Source organism: Triticum aestivum, chromosome 4B (assembly GCF_018294505.1).
Source record: "Triticum aestivum cultivar Chinese Spring chromosome 4B, IWGSC CS RefSeq v2.1, whole genome shotgun sequence".
NCBI lineage: Eukaryota > Viridiplantae > Streptophyta > Magnoliopsida > Poales > Poaceae > Triticum > Triticum aestivum.
In genome coordinates this window covers 36,348,782-36,371,026 of record NC_057804.1, presented here as the reverse complement: position 1 = coordinate 36,371,026, position 22,245 = coordinate 36,348,782, and the positions used below count along the sequence as shown (strand labels likewise).

At 42.9% G+C, this 22,245-nt stretch overlaps 2 protein-coding genes across 2 annotated transcripts; one reads left to right on the top strand and one right to left on the bottom strand.

Moving 5' to 3' along the window:
- The first annotated feature begins 924 nt into the window (after positions 1 to 924).
- Positions 925 to 15,988, top strand: LOC123090855 (probable serine/threonine protein kinase IREH1). Its single transcript, XM_044512208.1, has 18 exons — positions 925 to 1,698; positions 2,691 to 2,758; positions 2,870 to 3,055; positions 3,185 to 4,525; positions 5,929 to 6,101; positions 6,229 to 6,463; positions 7,046 to 7,138; positions 7,210 to 7,350; positions 7,428 to 7,520; positions 8,506 to 8,716; positions 8,799 to 8,884; positions 8,999 to 9,087; positions 10,179 to 10,230; positions 10,348 to 10,404; positions 10,495 to 10,668; positions 10,829 to 10,909; positions 15,394 to 15,557; positions 15,638 to 15,988. Exons 1-17 carry the CDS (start codon positions 951 to 953, stop codon positions 15,475 to 15,477), a joined length of 3,912 nt encoding a protein of 1,303 aa, XP_044368143.1. The 5' UTR covers positions 925 to 950; the 3' UTR covers positions 15,478 to 15,557; positions 15,638 to 15,988.
- A 608-nt stretch (positions 15,989 to 16,596) lies between these two features.
- On the bottom strand, positions 16,597 to 18,203 carry LOC123090856 (DNA-directed RNA polymerase I subunit RPA12). Its single transcript, XM_044512209.1, has 5 exons — positions 17,968 to 18,203; positions 17,830 to 17,870; positions 17,294 to 17,377; positions 17,020 to 17,076; positions 16,597 to 16,936 (listed from the first exon to the last, which is right to left on the bottom strand). The coding sequence occupies exons 1-5, from the start codon at positions 18,083 to 18,085 to the stop codon at positions 16,859 to 16,861; spliced, it is 378 nt and encodes a 125-aa protein (XP_044368144.1). The 5' UTR covers positions 18,086 to 18,203; the 3' UTR covers positions 16,597 to 16,858.
- Positions 18,204 to 22,245: the final 4,042 nt, after the last annotated feature.

Sequence of the window (22,245 nt, the reverse complement as noted above, 5' to 3'; positions counted from 1 at the left end):
CGATACACCGAAAGACCCATACAAGAAATACAAAATTAATTGTAGTCTTCAAAATCTTTCGACTTCATCTTCTTAACCAGCCTGCGAAGAATCTCTTATACCTGATAGTTGGAGAAGGAGCGGTTGCAAAAATCCCACGAGAATCTCTGGCAACAACACACGCCATCATGGGCTATAATAGAATCGCAATAGAAACCTGCCGCCTTGTGTGTGGAAGAGAAAGAGCAACAGCTAGGTTTAATCGCCTAGGGTACTTGAAAGAAAAATCATGGTAATATAGAGTTGGTGTTTTACCGGGAAATCATTGGTACACGGGGAGATCGTACTCCATATTGATGAACTTATTTTAGTGTGTAGGATGTCAAACGGCTACGCGTCGATCCATTAGTTCGTGTGATTGTGATCTTCGGCAGTAATCATTGCTTAACTACGCCATCCGTCGCCGCATATAAAGCTATAATCTTTGGTAGTAATATGAAATTACTACTCCCTCCGTCCCATAATATAAAAACGTTTTTTACACTATATTAATATAAAAAATGTTCTTATATTTTGAGACGGAGGTAGTATGTTTTAAAAAAAAATATCTGGATCCATCTTGGACCTGGAATCTTTGACCCTGCCAAACCGGGGTTCCTAGCAGCCAGCGCGGGCAGACCACCACCACTGGACCGACGCACTCGCAGCATCTCGATGCCGAAATGAACCTGAGCCCGGCCCTACCCGTCCGAGCCGTCCCGGTCTTCCCTCCCCTCGCCGGGCCACCCGACCCGCTGCCACGGCCCACCACCATACCAATTCACCACCAGTGGCTCCTTCCTTCCGGCCAGTCAAACGCCAGTCGCGGTTGCTGCTGCGGGGCGAGGGTGAGTCACGCACGCACGCGACGCGACGCGGGCCAGCGAGCCAGCCGCGAGAGCCGGCGCGGACGGGGAGGGGACGCGACCCAAATGCCCCCCTCCCTACATTTCCTCCGCACTGTCCCCACCAGCACGCTCCCCCTCCCCCTCGCTCCGCTCAGTGTGTGCCGTCTCGCCCCGCCCCGCCCCCCACCTGTTCGACGGAAGTCCGCTCCCCGCCGGCGGGCGACGATGGTCTTCAAGGGCCGCTTCTTCTCGTCGCGGCACAAGTCGTCCGAGTCCTCCAGCCCCGACGGCAGCAACAGCCCGCGCACGCCCACCTCCGCGCCGGGGGCGGCCTCCGCGGCCTCGCCGGCCTCCTCCTCCGCCTCCTCCAGATCCGACAAGAAGAAGCCCAAATCCGAGACCCCCAAGAAGCGCGACAAGCTCTTCGGCTCCGCCGCCGTCGCCGTGCTCTCCCCCAGGGCCTCCCCGGCCTCCTCCACCTCCAGCCCCTCCGACGCCAGGAAGCACCACCTCAGGGATGCCGCCCCCGCCGCCGCGCTCTCGCCGATCCTCGCCTCCTCGCTCGGCCTCAACAAGATCAAGACGAGATCCGGCCCGCTGCCGCACGAGGGCCAGCGGATGGCCGCCGCGCTCGGGAGCAGCAACCTCGCGCGCGGCCACTCCCAGGCCGGGACAACCTCCGGGAAGAAGGCCGTCAGCTCCTGGGCCGATTCCACTAGCGCTGGCAGTGCTAGTAACCGGGGCAAGGGAAAGGCGGTCGAGCAGCCCGTGCAACCCGTGCGTGGAGCGGCGGGGACGGCCGTGGAAGCAGAAGGGAAGAGCGCCGCAAAAGGTAGTGCTGATCCTGCGTGTGTACTTATACCCTGTTTGCAAGTTCTGTTCATGGCCTTGCTGCATAGTCCTGTAAGCTGGCTACTGGTTGGTGGAAGCTAGGGCTTAGAACTTAGTACTAGTGTCTAGTGGTGAGCTCTCATATAGGCCGCGAATGGGAGTGTGGGCTCTAGCTATTCATGCTCTTCAATTACTTACTAAGTTGGCGGCTTCCGATAAGACATCACACAGCAGATAATCTGTAGTCTCACCTTAGATGTGTTGAGTTGTCGGGTGACGTGAGTGCGTAACTCATCTTGATGTACGCCGTATCCAGATAGCTGGTGCTGACGAAATGAATTTTCTAGTCGTTGCCAAATCAGAACGGCAAGAGAATGTTCGTTATTGCTTACCTGTTTTAGTGATTCAGCATAAGGCGACTCCAACTAAATATAAGTGCATTGTGTGCCCCTTAATTCTATACAAACAATTCATTGTATGATAGTCTTTTTTCCGACACCTGGTAGGCGTCACTCAGTATCACTTCCTTGACACTTGTCCATGGGTACAGAGCCGTATTCGTCAATTCACTTGTGCATCATTAGTTCGTAATATTGAAGTGTTTGGTGCAGTGAACTGAATGATACTGTAGAGATGCATATTGTATTGCTATAGCAGTCTGATTACAATCCTATAGTGCATGGTTTAATTGATTTTATGAATCTCATATGAAGATTACGTGTAGGCTCGAATGCAGTACATTCTACTTTATTACATTTGTATGCCCATAGGGCAATACCTAACAACTGCTGGATCTCTCTGTGCAAATTAAAACCAAGTGTGTCTTCTATAACTCGATACCATGTTTGTGTGTTCTGGTGGCTTTCTTTTGTGGCGCTTGTTCTCTTTGTTCTTCTAATAGATGTTTATATTTGACCTGGTCCTTTGCTCTGGTGCCCTTTTGTCTTCACAACCATATCTGATACGTGGGCATCTAATCTATCTTATACACAGCTAAATCTAATTCATTTCGGAACCATTCAGGAGATTTGAGGACTCCGCCCCAAATACCAGCGACCGTGGTAATGATGTATTTGTATATGCTTTCCACACCTTACTTACAAGTAAACGATGAGTTGTCCATCTTTCCCTTTTTTCTTCTTACACCTCTGCATCTACATCTTAATTGACAGTCTGCATATGATGCCTGTGAAACGCCAAAGGAATCCGAGTCTCCACGCTTCAAGGCCATTATGCAGGCTACCAGTGCACCAAGGAAGAGAAACCCTTCAGATATAAAAAGTTTTTCACATGAGTTGAACTCCAAAGGGGTCCGACCATTCCCATTCTTGAAACCTCGAGGCGTATACAACTTGAAGGTAATCTCAGTTATTGTTCTGTGTGGGATGATGATCAATGCTGTATCCACATTTCACACTTCTATTTTATTTTTGCCTGATTCTTTTACTACCCAATAACTACGATCTTGTCACCTGTTATCTATGCAGGAGGTGTTAAAAGTTATTCAGGTGAGATTTGAGAAGGCAAAGGAAGAGGTAAATACAGATTTGGCAGTTTTTGCGGGAGACTTGGTTAGTGTAATGGAGAAGTACGCAGACTCTCATCCTGAGTGGAAAGAAACTTTGGAGGATTTGTTAATACTTGCACGCAGCTGCTCTGTAATGACACCCGGGGAACTTTGGCTACAATGTGAAGGTATAGTGCAAGATTTGGATGATCAACGTCAGGAGCTCCCGATGGGTGTGCTGAAGAAGCTTTACACTCGGATGCTCTTTATCCTTACAAGATGTACAAGGCTGCTCCAGTTTCACAAGGAGAGTGGATTTGCTGAGGACGAAATTGTTATGGATCAGCGAGATAAGATTATACAATCTGCTGATAACAAGATTTTAACCCAATCAGGTCCACATGCTACAACAACAAGCAGAAGTAGCAAAAGCGACGCAAGAAAATCATACAGTCAAGAGCAGCATAATATGAAATGGAGAAGAAGCCAGGAGATAAAACCTGTTAAGATTCTTTTGCCCCTTGACACTGATATCAAGAAAGAGGTTGAATCTCCAACCAGAGAACGGATTTCTTCCTGGAAACCTTTTCCATCACCTGTCCCAAAGCCCCCAAAAGAACCTACCCCTATTAAAGAGGAATCGCCTACTAAGAAAATAGATACACTCGCTACGATTCCTAGCGGCGTTGAGTTAACCAGTCCAGTAGAATCTGTATCACATCAACCGCTTCCTCCCAAGCATCAACACAAAACTTCATGGGGACACTGGTCTGACCAGCCAAATATTTCTGAAGAGGGTTCAATAATGTGTCGCATATGTGAAGAATATATCCCTACAAATTACGTAGAAAATCATTCGGCAGTCTGTGCAATCGCTGACAGGTGTGACCAAAAAGGCGTAAGCGTTGATGAACGTTTAGTAAGAGTTGCAGAAACACTTGAAAAGTTGGTCGAGTCTTATACGCAGAGAGACCTTATCAATTCTGTCAGCAGCCCAGATGCTGCAAAAGTTTCAAATCCAAGCATCAATGAAGAATCTGATGGCGCCTCTCCAAAACTGTCTGATTGGTCTAGAAGAGGTTCTGCTGATATGACCGACTATCTCCAAGAGGCTGATAACACTATTTCGTTGGATGACATAAAAAATCTTCCTTCAATGACATGTAAGACTCGCTTTGGGCCAAAATCTGATCATGGAATGGCTACATCATCGGCAGGAAGTATGACTCCTCGATCTCCACTAACAACTCCAAGATCAAATCATATAGACATGCTTTTAGCTGGTAGAAGTGCGATTAATGAGAGTAATGATCTTCCACAGGTAAGCCATGCATACAATTTATGTTATTATATGTATATCTATGTTTTTGCATTAGTAACAGATCATTCTGCTAGAAAGTTGGTCGTTGTGAAAGTACCCAGACTGGAAAAGGTAGCTAGTATCTTTGTTTATTTGAGTTTGATGTGCAAAGCTATTAACCATGATAATATATACCGAGTACTGATGTTTGTTGTTTTATTCTCTTGTTTATGAGTTATGACATTTTAGTGCATTTGTGCAACTTCTGAATGTTAACTGCTCAAAATAAATAACATAAATACGACATAAAGGGATTCATAGATTTTCATGATAGTAGGTGAAATCATTCTTGTATCCCCATTAGCGTTTTTTTTTCTGTTAGGAAATTATACTTATATTGTAGAATTAATTATTTTAGTACCAGCACAAAGTTATGTAATCAGAAAGTACCATATAGGACGTGTTTGTTTCACCGTTTTTGGCCTGGCATCTGATTACAGCGTCATCCAAACCTGTTATTCATGTTTGGTTGAGTTATGCTGGAATTAAATACTGTGGAATCAGATTACAGCCCTGTTCAAAGCCGATTACGCCCAGCCCTGCCTGTTAAACAATCCCGTGCTGATCTTTCTTCTTGCCTGACATCTCCTTCGTATAGATGCCGACCTCGACACATCACTCTAGATGCTGACCTCGACACACCACTCATCCCTCGAGCAGCATCCACGCCAGTGGCCGGCCATCACGAGAGATCTGGTCGCTGCAATATCTGCCTCACAGTATCTGGCACCCACCCCTGCCCGTTAAACAATCCCGTGCTGATCTTTCTTCTCGCTTGACCTCGACACATCACTCTAGATGCCGACCCCGACACATCACTCATCCGTCGAGCAGCATCCACGCCAGTGGCCGGCCATCACGAGAGATCTGGTTGCTGCAATATCTGCCTCACAGTATCTGGCACCGGCGACCGGCCATCTCTGCATGTGCTGCCGCCGCCATTGGCACCGCTGCAGCCGCTAATCTCTCTTCGAATCGTGCGACCTCCTCTCAGCTTTTAGGCGTCCAAGAACGGTGACCGGCGAACTCTCTGTCCAGCAGGAGAATCATGCAGCGCCACTCCTAAATGCAGTGCTTTTTCTCATCTCTATTGATTGATTAACCAAACAAAACGAGCAATCGCCTCGTTACAGCCGCAGCACCGTGTATCCTCATTACTTTACCATTTACTTACCCATGGCCCAACCAAACGCCTCCATAACTTGAGGATGACATGTGGATAGTTCTTCCTAATTGTGCATCTTTGGTATCGATCTAATTATATATTTCAATGTAACATGTGCTGACCATTTCATATTTGATATTTCTTCGGCTTCATCATCAAGTTTTCAAGTTGCTAAAATAGTTCCGTTCAATCTGTGCAGATTGTTGAACTTGCTGATATTGCACGATGTATTGCAAATACTCCTCTGGATGAAGAAAGTGCTTTATCCCAATTGGTTACCTGCATAGAAGATCTGCAAGAAATTGTCAATCGTAGGAAGCATGAAGCCCTCACAGTGCAAACATTTGGCACTCGCATAGAAAAACTCCACCGGTGAGGATCTGCTGAGTCAAAACAAATCTTTCAGCAACTTCACTTTTGCTGATTTATAACAGTATTACTATTTTCCTTTTTAAACTCTTTAATTGATTCTGCCTTCTCATTTTCATAAATCCTTCAGGGAGAAATACCTGCAGCTTTGTGACTCTGTTGATATGGACAAGGTTGACTCGTCAAGTACCATAATGGACGAAGAAGATGATGTTGTTCGTAGCTTACGGGCAAGTCCTGTTCATCCAGTCAAGGATCGTACTTCAATCGATGACTTTGAAATCATAAAACCTATCAGCCGCGGAGCATTTGGGCGTGTTTTCTTGGCCAAGAAAAGAACTACAGGAGATCTCTTTGCTATAAAGGTATTTTTTGTAGATACTCATGTTATCTGTCAGTATATCTTTTTTTAGTGAATTTACCAAAAATGACATGGAGCAAATAATTGTATTGAAAAACATTAGCGGGCTTACATGAATGTCCTGACAGAGCGAAGTTCTTGTGGGATTTTAGTTTTCAGGGATGGGAAATTTGAGAGGTAGGGTATTTACTCATCTTCTCCTTGTATTGGCTCCCAGCTTGCCAAGTCAAGAAAAAGAAAAGGTCGAGTGTAGCTATTAGCTAGTGTTAGTTCACACATTTCAATCTGGACTACCATCTTTGCCTATTCATTTATAGCAGGTAAAAGTAGGTTTCTGAAAGGATCATATTACATGATCACTTTCTGAGTACATGTATTGTGATTTTTGATAGGACTTGATTGCATGTTGACACACTACATAAATCAATACCACGGGACCGATTTTAGCACTAAACACTTCTCAGCTTATGTTCATGTAGAAGTACAGCTGCAAATTTTGAACTTGCTCTGGTATAGCTTTCATTTGTTTCATGGCGAAGAATACTCTTCTATGATACTCATGTGCTGATTGTTTTACTTTAAGCAGGTACTTAGGAAGGCAGATATGATTCGAAAAAATGCCGTCGAAAGTATATTGGCTGAACGTGATATATTGATCACGGTCAGGAATCCTTTTGTGGTGAGTGAACTTACAAGTATGACTATCAACTAGGATATAACTTGATTCTAAAATGGTTATGCTTTTGGAAGGTTCGTTTCTTCTATTCGTTTACCTCTCGGGAAAATTTGTATCTGGTCATGGAGTACTTAAATGGAGGTGACCTGTACTCTTTACTGAGAAATTTAGGGTGCTTGGATGAAGATGTTGCTCGTGTATATCTTGCAGAAGTTGTAAGTTCATTTACAAGTTTGTGTCTGAATACTTCTCATTTTCTCCCTGCCAATTTTAAAGAAATAATGTCCTGCAGGTGCTAGCTTTGGAATATTTGCACTCCATGCAGATTGTTCATAGAGATCTAAAACCTGACAACCTATTGATTGCTCATGATGGGCATGTAAAGGTAACACACACAGATGATTGTTAACCTTTCTCTCCTAATCATCGTATGTTCCACATTTGATAGGGGTAGAATAACATTCTTATTTTTCAAATGTTGTTCTTATTTCTGTTTGGTTACTGCTTGTATTTACTTTGATTGAAGAAAAGTAGATTTGTAACAGGAGATAAAATAACCAGCCAACTTACATGCTATTGAGTATAATCAATATTCAAGTCCATGATGCGTGATTAGAAACTTTACAATGCCATCATGTTGTCTTTTTTTTTTTGATTTCAGAGGCTCTGAGCTTGGTGTTAGCGTATTAGGTAATGTTAAAAAACCATGAGCTTTTTTCCTAGGAGAAAAACATAGGATTTCGCTACAAATTGAACGTCAGAATTTTTAGCATGGCATATCGAATGTTTTTAATGACAAGTTAGTTGTCATGAGGATATCAATTTTTCCTTTAGCAAGCATAGGATTTCGCTACAAATTGAACTTCAGATTTTTAAGCATGGCATATCGAATGTTTTTAGTGACAAATTATGTTGTCATGAGGATAGCGATTTTTCCTTTAGCAAGCATGGCAACTCCTTGCCATGTTCAGTTTTTTGCCAGGATTTACCATGCTTGCTAAAGGAAATTCCCATCCTCGCGACAACATAATTTTCCATAAAAAACTTTCAATTTTCCATGGTTAAAAATCTTATGTCAGATTTTTAACATTCCTGAAAACATAAGGCACTGTCAAATTTAAGCTTAGTGCAGATCCATTGGCTCATTTACGAGGTGCAATACATAATTAAAGAACATATTTGTGACACGAGTTTGTTTCTGATATCTCATTTCTTGTAGCCTAAAATTGTTTCATTCGCCACTACTTCCATACTCAGTATCCTATTTTCTAAGCATTTTACAGGCAGGAAACATACCATTTTCGTTATTGGGATACCATGTCCTTTTCCTCTTAATATTTATGCTGCTTATTAATCTTAATTGCCTTCAGTTGACAGATTTTGGGTTGTCCAAGGTTGGTCTGATCAATAGCACAGATGATCTATCTGGCCCTGCTGTTAGTGGGGCTTCATTGTATGGAGATGATGAACCTCAGATGAATGAATTAGAGGAAATGGATCACCGAGCACGGCGACAAAAGCGTTCTGCGGTTGGAACCCCTGATTATTTAGCACCAGAAATCCTTTTGGGGACAGGGCATGGTAAATTATAAACATAATTCTTGTTTAAATTCTATGTTTTCTTCTGATTTTGACTATTACTTTTTTGCTGTGTGCATCACAGGTACTAGTGCAGATTGGTGGTCTGTAGGTGTAATTCTTTTTGAGTTACTTGTTGGAATACCTCCATTTAATGCAGAGCACCCTCAGGTACCATACTTTGCATTTTCTGTATAAAATGTTGGTCGCTAGAACTAAATGTTGGTTTCTGTTATCTGGACGTGTTGATGCAACTTGACATTCTTGTTGTACTTGTTTCTGCAGACAATTTTTGACAATATTCTTAATCGCAAAATACCTTGGCCACATGTCCCAGAAGAGATGAGTTTTGAAGCGAAAGATCTAATTGACAAGTAAGAATTTTTTTCGAACCATCTGAGTACTTAATTACTAATGTTTATAGCGTTACACGATTGTATGTTATTGCTTCTTGCTCAAATGTTAATTAAGGGCTTTAGGTATTGTGCTTTGTCATATGTGTACTTTGGGGAGTTGTGACCTGGGAGCTCTGTTCCAAATATGACCAGTTAATCGGCATCTCGGTCAGTTAATCGCTACTCAGTGGGTCACTGAATTGCCGATTAAGTGAATTATGGGACGATTAACTGGAAAGTTTGCCTATTTCTCTCTACTCAGCACCCGACCGGTATGGTACAAGTTACCGATATGCTGAACATTGCCTGGGAGTTAAAGGGCTAATATTATTGCATGATTGGGCTGCATTCATTTTTATTGTTGCAATACACAAAAGAAATCTAACCATACATGTCCACTAATTATATCTTCTAAATCATACACACTAACAATCCACCCTTCTCTCCCAAAAGGAGATTTTAGTAAACAACCAAATATAGCATTGTGGCTATGGGTCTATCATGAGATTCACCTAGACAATTGAAGCCTGAAAGGTGTAATCCGTTGTTATTCATTTATAGGCTGTTGGGGGTAAACTGACATATATCTTGCTTATTTCAACTGTTAGATCACCACACAAGTTGCTTCAGGTCAAGTTTATTAGTTAGAATTTCATATTGTTGGTTGTATTACACAGGTGGGATTTAGAGTCAAACTAGACACTAGTACTTCCGCACTCATGTCCTTGCAAACAGTTTAGTTGTTAGCCGGATAGCTTGGCATTTGCTCTCTACTTTGAAATGACATAGAACAGGCTTTTATAGTTTTGCAATTTCTATGCATAGGATAATAGTACTACTGTAGTAGCATGTTCCGTATATGCTATGTTTGTCACCCGTGCTCTCACTGGAATATACAGTCTGGAATCTTTGTACATTTTAACTTTTAAGTATAGGCATGGCATCGACGGTGCAGATTTCAGTTACAAGACCACTTAGCAACTTCATGCTCAAATTCTAAACGTTTGATCTAGTTAATTGCGGATATTGTTTAAGTAAGACTAGAGTGATCTTACGACAACTTCCTCCAGATTTTTGACAGAAGACCCTCATCAACGTCTAGGATCAGATGGTGCCTCTGAGGTATTTTGATGGTGCTAGAAATCTCCTTTCATGGAACTTTATTTCATCGATACTCTATTAAAATATAATATTTTATGATATATACCTGATTGATGTTGCTAATCCTATTTCCTTTAGGTCAAACAACATCCATTCTTTAAGGATGTTAGCTGGGATACCATTGCTAGGCAGAAGGTGAGATAGGGTTAATGATTATTTTCTGAAGACATAAAATGCATCTCTTTTGTACAGGCATGCCAGGGATAACCGAAAAATCATTTGCAGGCTGCCTTTGTTCCCTCCTCAGATAGTGCATTTGATACCAGCTACTTCACCAGTCGTTACTCTTGGAATCCATCAGATGAAAACATATATGAAGCCTATGAGTTCGAGGATTCCAGTGAGAATGGAAGCCTTAGTGGCAGCAGTAGTTGCGTGAGCAATCACCAAGATGACATGGTATGGATAATTTGTCTCAAATGATTGAAAATAACATGACTAAGCAATTTCAGTAGTTGTAGGAAGCCACAAAAAAAACACTGTTTTAATTGCGGATTGTTAATCCACCTTTATGTTCTTCAGTTCCTTTGGTAAACTGTTTCAAAATTGTGTGAATTAGGGGGATGAGCATGGAGGTGGCCCCACCGACTTTGAATCCGGCCCAAATGTCAATTACTCTTTCAGCAACTTCTCGTTCAAGGTAAACCTACAGCTTCACAGGCCTTCTTTTTCGTTCAATCCAATGATGATTGAAGTATATCAACACATAGATAACTGTTCCCCAAGTGTGTGTGTTAGCCCTTCCCTTTCCACTATATCAAATGTAGCTTACATTTCTTTCTTGAGTAAATTTTGAATATTACAAGTTTATACACAAATTGCAAGAGATCGACAGCTCAAGGACCAATTTCACAGAGCTATTGATCTAAATGTCAATTATCACAAACGTTAGGGTGCACCAAAATTCCCACCCCGGCTGACACCATGTGGAAGATCATGGATGTCGCCTAGGGTGTGTGTGTGTGTGTGTGTGTGTGTGTGTGTGAATAGGTGCTTTAAAATAATTGCGGTTTAGGCTTGAGCAAATGCGGAATAAACCTAGCGGTTAATTTGTCAAGCACAAAACCTACAACAACTAGGCTCACCTATGTGCACCAACAACTTATGCTAAGCAAGGTAAACTACTAGGTGATAGCAAGATATATGACAAGAAACAATATGGCTATCACAAAGTAAAGTGCATAAGTAAAGGGCTCGGGTAAGAGATAACCGAGGCACGCGGAGACGACGATGTATCCCGAAGTTCACACCCTTGCGGATGCTAATCTCCGTTTGGAGCGGTGTGGAGGCACAATGCTCCCCAAGAAGCCACTAGGGCCACCGTAATCTCCTCATGCCCTCGCACAATGCAAGATGTCGTGATTCCACTAGGGACCCTTGAGGGCGGTACCGAACCCGTTCAAATGGCAACCCTTGGGGGCGGTCACCGAACTTGTACACTTTGGCAACCCTTGGGGGCGGTCATCGGAACCCGTCAAATTGCTCGGGGTGATCTCCACAACCTAATTGGAGACCCCGACGCTTGCCCGGAGCTTTTCACCACAATGATTGAGCTCCGAACACCACCAACCGTCTAGGGCACCAAGGCACCCAAGAGGAACAAGCTCAAGGGTACCAAGCACCCAAGAGTAATAAGCTTCTCAACTAGAAACTTCCACGTATCACCGTGGAGAACTCAAACCGATGCACCAAATGGAATGGCAAGGGCACACGGAGTGCCCAAGTCCTTCTCTTCCAAATCCCACCAAAGCAACTAATGCTAGGGAGGAAAATGAGAGGAAGAACGAAGAAGAGAACACAAAGAACTCCAAGATCTAGATCCAAAGGGTTCCCCTCACATAGAGGAGAAAGTGATTGGTGGAAACGTAGATCTAGATCTCCTCTCTCTTTTCCCCCCAAAACTAGCAAGAATCCATGGAGGGATTGAGAGATAGCAAGCTCGAAGAAGGTCAACAGTTGGGGAAGAACACGAGCTCAAAGGGATAAGGCTCAATGGGGAAGAAGTCCCCCTTTTATAGGAGGGAAAAAAACCAACTGTTATCCCCATTCTCAGCCCGCAGCGGGCGGTACTACCACTCCAGGGAGCGGTACTACCGCTGGCCGCAATGGTACTGCCGCTCGGCCCAGCGATACAACCGCCGGGACCTCGCACAACGCCTAAGGGAGAAGGAACAAAGAGGAGGGCCGTTGAGTGGCACTAGTAGCGGTAGTAGGTGTGGTACTACCGCTTACAAGTGGTACTACCGCTCCTACTGCCGCTGCTACTGCCGCTGAACCCGACACGAGACACGCAGGTCTCGAGTCAAGGCGGTACTAGCGCGGAACCGGAGCCGTACTACCGCCTGTGGCCGTGGGCGGTACTACCGTTGTTTAACAACGGTACTACCGCTTGTGGCCTTCAGCGGTACTGCCGCTTCGGGGCCGCGGTACTACCGCTGGCGCCTCCCTTATGCCACTTGCACGAAAACAAGCATACTCCAAGGAAAACCAGAACTGCCACAACTTCTGCAAATGAGCTCCGAATTGAGCAAACTCAAGCTTGTTGGATAGAAGACGACGAGTAGTATCAAAACAACGACTCGTTATAGTAAGAAGAGGCAAGGGAGGTATGCCTAACATATAGAGGAGTGAACCCTCCAACAGAGAAGAACCGGCATAACCTCTAACATCGAAAACATCATAGAAGATGCATGTGAACTCCGTTTTCGATGAACTCGAGCTTGTCATGAAGATGACCAAGCTCTAAAACTCACAAAGAGAAACACCAAACAAGAACCAAGAAAGATGATGCAAGGATGCAATGGTTTGAGCTCTTTACGAACGATACGATCTAGCTACTCATTGAGATCCCCCCTTGATAGTACGGCAACTGATCCTATAACCCGGTCTCTCAACTACCACCATGAGACTGGTAAAACATAGACCTATCAAGGGAAAACCTTTGCCTTGCGCATAATCCACTTGAGCTAGATGATGACGATCTTGTCCTCCTCAAGATGGACCACCTTTCTTGATTGCGTTGGGTCGATGAAGACCAGTTGATTGCTCCCCCATAAACCACTATGGGTGAGCCACTCTTCCGCACATCTTCACAAGTCCATTGTCACCACAATGGACAGCAAGCTTCAAGCACTTGATCTCTTCGTTATGCTCCACTTGAACTTGCACATGGCAATCTTGATGACGATCACCACTTGATGTCATCCTCTCCATGGGTTGTATGATATCTTCCTCTTGACGCAAGCCCATGGACACATACCTAACCCCACATAGAACTCTCACATAGACCATGGGTAAGTACACAAAGCGTAATGGACAATGCTTACCATACCATGGGATCACTTGATCCCTCTCGGTACATCTTCTACGCTTTGTGTGTTGATCAACTTGAATCACTCTCTGTACTTAGTCATTATCAACCTTGAATCTTTCCAACTCTCTTCATTTGGAAGATGTCTTGAAGGTAAACATGAATGGTCACACAATCTTCGTCTTCAAGACATGCTTGCAATAAGCTCAACACTCACATGACCAATCTTTGGATAATTCCTTAATAGCACCTTGGTCAACTCATAAACTCCTTGAAACCAACACATGGACTTCAAGAAATGCCTATGGACAAATCCTTCTAATATAACTCAATGCAACCATCAGTCCATAGAGAATGTCATCAATTACCAAAACCACACATGGGGGCACCACATGTTCTTTCACCATGGATTAAAGGACTAGCCTATGAGTCTCAACTCCAGGGCTGACTACACTTCAGGGCCTGTTTGGGACTGCTCCGCTTCACCAAAATCAGTTTCGCTCCACTAAATTCACTTTGGAGCAGTTTCATCCAGAAGTTGTAGCACTACCAAAGAGAATGTTTGGCTTCCATCTAGCTCCAGCTTCAAGAATGAGAAATTTGGTGGAAAGGATCTATTTGATTGGTTGAGGGGGAGAAACGAAGGGGTATCCACTTACTAGTGGCAGTGGTGGGTAATTTCCACCCAACTCCGCCTTCTAGAGTTCTTTGGAGCACCCCCTAAAGAGCTTCATAAAAAACTGGGAACTGTACCCCAGATTCTAGTTTTTTTGCGGAGCGGCATATCATGGAGCTACCCCGTTTGGCTTGTGTTTTCTGGAACAAAGTGGAATTTTAAGGAGCAGAGCAGTCCCAAACAGGCTCTCAGTGTCGGCTATCTATGAGTTGCAACTTCAGTGTCGACTAGTGTCGATTAGTCATGATTAGTCTACGAGTCTCAACCTCGGAATGACTTGTCGACTCGTAAACCTTGGCTGACACATTATGTTGAAAATAAATCCGATATTGGTTACATGCTGAAAATTGCTTTGTCCAATTGGTGGACAGGCAATTTGGCGTGCCGTGTGGGAATGGTTCAGTATTTTGTGCGTATGACGTGAGCCTGAGTGGGACTTGGACGCATCCTAAAACTTGGTAGTTCTGTAGTAGAATTTTGTGATCCCTAAATCTGCTATCTTGTAATAGTTTCTACATCCAACCATTTTTACAAAATTTACGCGTCTTGTCCACTGCTTGGCATTAAATATCACCATTTTAACATCATCTTATACTGTTAAGAGCCAGATGCAAATATTCCACACAATCCAATGCCATAGTTGCCAGAGGCAAATATTGAATGCTATAGTTACTATAAATGCTGGTCATCTATGGGTGAGTTGGTTTAAGCAATAGTTCAGTTATCCCATTGAGTGTGGCACAATCATTTCACTGCAACACATTATACACATAGTACAATTATACATAGATTACTAAAGTTATTAGTAATGTTCTAACACTGCAAATAACAGTTTTGACCTGTCACTGCATTTGTGGTCTGGTTTCAAATGCGAAACCAGTCCTTAAACTGTACATCCAGTCCCTTTTGTGCCTATATTCCGCACATCACCCCTATAATTTTTTCTGACCAGAGAATCCATCCCAATTATTAATAATGACGCGACACTGCAAATAACAGTTTTCACCTGTCATTGTGATTGCGATCTGGTTTCAAATAGTATGATATTAGTCCTTAAATATACATCCGTGAAATTTTATTAGTAGCCCCCTCATGCATATATGCTGCATATCATTCTTCTAAATTCTTCTTGCTGCAGAATCTTTCACAACTTGCATCCATCAATTATGATCTGCTGACGAAAGGATTGAAGGACGAGCCTCCGATGAAACCTGAAACATAGCCGTGTTTATACTGAGGTTTGATTTATTTGAAGTAACCAAAAAGTTTACAAGGCGCTCGGGTGGTGTGGATCTTGTACATGTAAGTGCACCAGTTTTATGTGCAGTTAATCATCGCATATGCGATGCTGTTCCATCTAATTGCTACTATCAATTTTGCAGATGAAAGTGAGCCATGGACGTCCAGCGGAGTGCAGTTTTGCGGTGGAAACAATTGTGGTGTCATCGTCGGTGAAACATCCTTGACCATAAGTTGGCATGAGTCACCTAGGAGCTCTGTTTTTTCTTTCTTTTTTCTTTTTTTGCTCCCATCATCGGCCTTGGGTGCCCAAGATTGGTCAAGGTTTACTGTATTCAGAATACAACCCCTGAAAGTGAAGATGGTCTCAGAATTGTCGTAATTGTGGCAGGTCATTGGGGATGGAGTAGGTTTACCTGTACTCAGAACTGTTGCCGTAACATTCACTGGGTATAAATCTGGTCAATGCCAATGCTCCAAATTTCTTGCTGGCAGTATCAGTTTCTTTAAATTGCCTGGTGCATCTAGAGTATATTTTTACCTAACTAATTAGCTCGAGATCCGTTGACTTAAATGTGAAAGATTAAAATTAAGGCTTTATTATTTGGTAAAACGAAGCATATAATTCTCTTATATTGGCATGATGAAATTTGTGTATAATCTGGCTTGATTTCATAGAATAGTACAAGTTTTTGTAACAGAACCATGCCCCGAAATCACTCTGCCCCAAAATATATATTGCGTATTAGTTTTTTATAAAGTCAAACTTTGTAAGATGGCTAATGCACCACCTAATAAGATTCCTAAAGCACCAGCAGAGTAGAAAAAAAGTATCGAACATCTAGAGTACCAAATCAACACTAGATTCATCACGAGATATATTTGGTTATAGATAATTTTTTCTTAAACTGAGTCAAAGTCAGTGAAGCTCAACTCGAGAGGAATATATATACGCAGGGCATTAACTATCACGAAATGAATCGGTCAACAAGTGTGTATAACTTTTGAGTGCATTGACCATCACAAAATGAATCGGTCGAGAGTGTATTACTTTTGAATAATCACGATGCAGTACTAAAATGCAGCAACCAGTCCAATCACCTTTAGAAACAATATATCCTGCTCTTTCTATGGCCACATTCAGTCAAATACATCAGACAGACAGGTTCCATCAAAAACCGTTAGATAGAAAGGAGCATTAACATATCCCAGGTAACATTGAAGATTAGAATACACGCCAAAAAGCTGGAACATCAATGGTCAACCCATGGCAGGCGAAATTTCGGTGAACATCGATTGTCAACCAATGGCAGGAGCAGATTCTTCCACCCATACCCATACCCTGATAGTAGAAAACTTTTCTCTTAGGTATTCTCGTTGAATGCGTGGCCGCACTCCGGGCACTCGTAGAAGATAGTCTGCCCCTCATCCGCCGACCGAAGCTGCAATTGCACGTCAAGAAGGTCGGCAGGATTCAGAACCAGAAAGAGAAAATCATAGCTAAAGCTGAAGGTCAGCAAATAACCTGCTTGGTGTAATATTCGAGTTCATGATGGTTGCATTCTGGACAGGCTCGCTCTGTCTAAAGGCAGAAGAGAACAGCGTATATGTGAATCGCTCAAGGTATCTATCCATCCATCCAGAAAGTACTCCCTCCGTCCGGAATTACTTGTCATCAAAATGGATGAAAATGGATGTATCTAGAACTAAAATATATCTACATACATCCATTTCAATGACAAGTATTTCCGGACGGAGGGAGTAATAACCAGGGGGGAAAGGCAAACAATTTAGCTTACCAGGGATCTTTGCACGACTATGTCCATATTCGGCGCCGATTCAAGAACCACAAACGGTTTTATCTTTAGCTCTCTTCTAATATCCTGTCAACAACATATGTAATTCAAAATCAAGCCCGTGTTCCGGAAATCGAAACTTGTATTGCCTAGTAAAGGAATCTGCCCATGCCAAGCTAGCAGGGTCTAGAATCAACAGGTATCTTATGCTAGCTAGACCACAAGATCAAAATTGTCAAAGTATTAACAGTTCTAGGGTAGCATACACGTGCCGAGCTAGAAAATCATCAATTCTTAAAGCATGCAATTTGTCCCGTTGATTTATGAAGCTAATTGATGCATTCTTACAAAAGATTGAGCAATTTTCTCTGAAAAAAAAAGCCCAGGTCCAGCAGTAGCTTGGCAGGACCAGTGTATTCCTTCAAGAAACACGACACTGCAATCTAATTAGCCAAAGTATATAAGCCATTCTTGCACACCTAGTTCTTCGCCTGGAACAATTCGTTGATTTTGACAGAGAGAGAGAGAGAGAGGCGTACCTCCGCGGTGACCGCGTAGCGAGTTTCTTTCCCTTCGATCTCTGCAGAAAACAAGGCATTAGCCACGGGATTGCCGGACACAAGGATGGTTGGGGTCAAGAACTCCGTGATTCGGGATCCGCAGAGACAGAGGGAGACCTTTGGCCTTGCGCTTGAAGCCGCAGAGAGGGCAGGAGGCGTAGCGGTGGGAGTTGAAGTCGAGGAGGGTGCCGCACACGCCGCAGAACAGGAAGTCGCGCGCCTGCCAGAAAGCCATCGCCGCCGCCGGCTACACCGCGCCGCCGTGTGGGAGAGACAGAGAGAGAGCGCCTTTTCCTTCCTCTTCTTCCGACCTCTGTCTGCGGCGATGGTCAGCAGGGGAACGGCCGGCTGCGCGCTTAGGGTTTCGGCGTGGATTCGCAGCCCGGCCCATTAGGATGGATGTGGACCGGTCTCTGCGGGCCCTAGGGAAAACTCTAACGCGCAGCCCAAGAGACCAGAGGCTGGGTATCTTTTATTTTTTTTCTTGAAATTGAAAGGAGGCTGGGTTTTTTTTTTTGGAGAAAAGGCTGGGTATCTTTTTAGTCCCACACAGCTATACGAGAAGAATTTCAACGACTTTAAAATAGCACTTCAACCGTTGCTCATCGCCGGGCTTGATGGCGCTTGCCTATGACCGTAGATGAGCGGGGCAAACGGGAACTTTGCAAGCCTCACATGGTGCACCGTGTGAGCGCAGCATTTCCCTAATAACTGGATTTAAGCAAGCGGACTGGTACATCCGTGTACCGCTCCCGCAGCTTGTCTGGTACTTTCTTTTTCCCCCTAAAAAAATGTTTATTTTGAAGATCATCAACATCATGCACAATTAATATCGCGGATGGCACCAAGGGCCCTTGTCTGATGAATTTTTATTGTGTCTTAGCAACCATTATTAATTTATATAATATGCATCTTTGAAATATGGTGCACCGTGTGAGCGCAGCATTTCCCTAATAACTGGATTTAAGCAAGCGGACTGGTACATCCGTGTACCGCTCCCCCAGCGGTTTGTTCAGCGGATCAAACCAAGGGCTGTAGTATGATGTTCTTTTTACTATACCTTAGCATTCTTTTTGATATATATTGCTTAATTCTTTGACATTCTGAGTTGCTTGTCTAATACTTTCATCTTTTATTTCTTGGACTCTGATATTCACCACACGTGTGACGACAATGGACACCCGACCACACGACTCGTCTGGTCATACCCAGGAGCCAGCCTACACGACACTGTGTGGGCAAACATTAAAAATGCCCACACATGTGGCAGGAGGACCAGCGTACCGAACAACATCGTTCCATGGGAGAACCCCCTCGCTCGAACGCATTGTACATCTCCCCCCACAGGCCTTCTCCCTGTAAAAAAAAGCCTGGATTTTATTTTTCTTTCACAAATAAAGCCCAACTATGTTGTGCTAGAAAAAATGTCATCATATTTAAAAAGCAGAAAAAGTGCCATCATAAAAAAAATGCCCATGGCAGATTCGTGGTAAAAATAAATTAACCATGGCAGATTCATAGTAAAAAAATGTCATGGTAAATTCATAGTACATATGTCATGACAATCAAAGGATGAATTTGCCATGAAAAACTTTAAGAAATGAATTTGCCATGTATGTGAAAATACATTTGCCGTTGAAAACATAGTAAAGTTTGCAATGGCAAAATAAGTAAGAAAATGCTACTGTCATTGAAAGTAAAAATTGTCATGGCAAAGAAAAAGTATTTTTGGACATGGAAAAAATGTGGAGTAAAACATTTGCCAAGGAAGAAAAAAAAATAAATTTACCATTCTACAAAAGTAGCGATGTATTTGATAGTAAAATTTGATGTGGAGAATATTGTAGAAATTGCCATGGCAAAATAAAGTAAAATTTGTCACCTAACTTGAGGTAAATTTCCATGAAAAAAAGAAGAAATTGGCCATGGCAAAAGTAGAAATTTGATGTAAAATTTGCCATTAAAAAAATAGAAATCTGAGGTGAAATTTTCCATCTCATTTTAAAAAAACCCATGGCAAAAAACGTATAAATTTGCCATGCAAAAATGTGGAGTAAAAACATTTGCCATGGAAAATGAAGTAAATTTGCCATGCTATAAAACTAAAAATTGCCATGTATTTACTTTATTTGCAATCCCAAATGTTGGTTGTACTTCAGTCTATGGCAATTGATTTATTTTTCCTGGTCTTATTTTGAGCCATCTGCCATCATGTATAGGCTGCGTATGTGCTTTGGGAAACGGGATTGGATTTTGGGGTACCGTTGCTTCCAATATTACAAATCAGTTGTGATCTTCTTGCTGACAAAGGGGAGGAAGAGAAGGAAGAAGACAAAGCAACGAGTATGGTCTCCGGGTCAAAACCACGGTCCTTAGTGCAGTCGTTGCACACACCACGGTGATGCCGCTTGGCACGACAGAGGCCGTTTCGTCCATTGCCTCAGCTGGGCTTGGGTATGTCGGGCGAGCGTGGGAGAGTAGATGGTAGGGGCATGCAACTGACCTTCTATGCACTAATGGTGGGCTCGGCGAACGACTATGGCATGTAGGTTCAAGGATGGAGAGATGCTCTCGTAACAGGAAGCATGCATGTTGTGGTACTGCTGATTGTGCTCTGCTCAGAAGGATGCTGAGGGGTTGCCACGTGGGAGAGGAAGCGGGTTGTGCTCTGCCTTCCGGCTTGGAGAAGATTCATCTCTCTCTCTCTCTCTCTCTCTCTCTCTCTCTCTCTCTCTCATTCTTCCCTGCTAATGCATATCTCTTTGCGTGTGTGCGTGCTAATTCCCTCCTCTTTGTAGGCATAGTTCAAAACATGAATAGAAGGAAAAGCTGGAATATGTATGTGTGTTAATGCCCGCCTCTTTATATGCATAGATCAAAATATGAATAGAAGGAAAAGTTGGAATATGTATGAGCAGGAGCAACCTCTTACTCTCTCTCTCTCTCTCTCTCTCTCTCTCTCTCTCTCTCTCTCTCTCTCTCTCTCTCTCTCTCTCTCTCTCAGATCTATACTTGCCTGCGTAGCTAATGTTAACCTGTAATGATTAATCATCCATTTGATTGAGAAAGAATTCATGTGGTCTTGGGGCGCTCTCGGGTCTGGAAGAAAGAGATTTGGTGCCTCCTTTTTTTGTTGCAAATATTAGTAGCTTTGTTGTGTTTGTTCTCTAAAAGGTAGGCAAGGAGTTTGCAACATGCAATATTTAGTTGTTGTTTCTTGTCTTATGCTCACAACAAATTTTGAATTTTAGTGTTAATGGTAGTCTTAGTCTTTGTATAGTACCTAGCGGAAACATGTCACAAATTCAAAATATACATACCTTGTTGCTTGTTGTAGCGAACTCATGACATCCATTTCATTTATCTAAAGTAGAGCCAAACATTTCCTCTTCAGACAAAATTAGTTCTTAGATATAGGATTTTGTTTTCACATTCTACTGGTTAATAGAAAATGCAGTGCTTCTCAGACCATCATTTACATGCATAATTACTCTATCATGGAATATACTAATTGTATTGTATACCTTTATGTAATTCTGAACTGTCACCGTTAGGTACTTGAGAATTGACAACCTAGGAAATTTTGGCTCTCTCCATCATGCATGAGGTATGTGTGATATTGAGGTTAGGTTCTTGATGCTACTGATTCACTGGTGTATTACACTATATTTGATGACCTACTAATCTTTTGTTTGAATTCATGCTCGTATAAATCCTTCTTGAGGTTGCCGAAGTCAGACACCCGTAGTTGTGGCGACAATGTACCAAGCGCTCGACGGGTAATAAACACCCAGGGAATAATGTTCCTATATAGGATTAGGAATCTGCTTGTGTCAATGAAATTAGTGTGCATGCTCGTAGGGATATGTTCTCCTATCTTGAGAAATGAAATGAGTGATTACATCAAATGGATGGATGTTTGGACATCTTGTTATGCAGATGTCATGTGTGAAACTCCTTTCAGTTGTATTGTCTTGACCCTTTAAGGAAAAAGGTGTTTAGGACCCTTTAAGGAAAAAGGTGTTTAGGACGGCACAACCGTTTTTTACCATGACTATTGCGGTATCAAGTATCAATGTGAGGCACTTATGTGTAATTAGTCAAAAAGAGCTATAACAAGCTGAAGGCGCCAATTATCTCCAGTGGTTCACTACCATATATTGATGAGTTAGTCCGTGACAATGTCATGAACAGTAAAACATTAAAAAACATTTTTTACAGCAAACATTGCTTAGTCCTTCGCCTGTGTGCAATTTTTCATGATGACATCTCTATTTTTCGTGATGAAATCACATTCGTGGAGGTGACAAAATTAGTGCTTCAATATGCTTTCAAACTTTGAGACTTGGAGCATTGACTTTTTTTGCCCGGACCACTAAGAATGTGATTCCATCA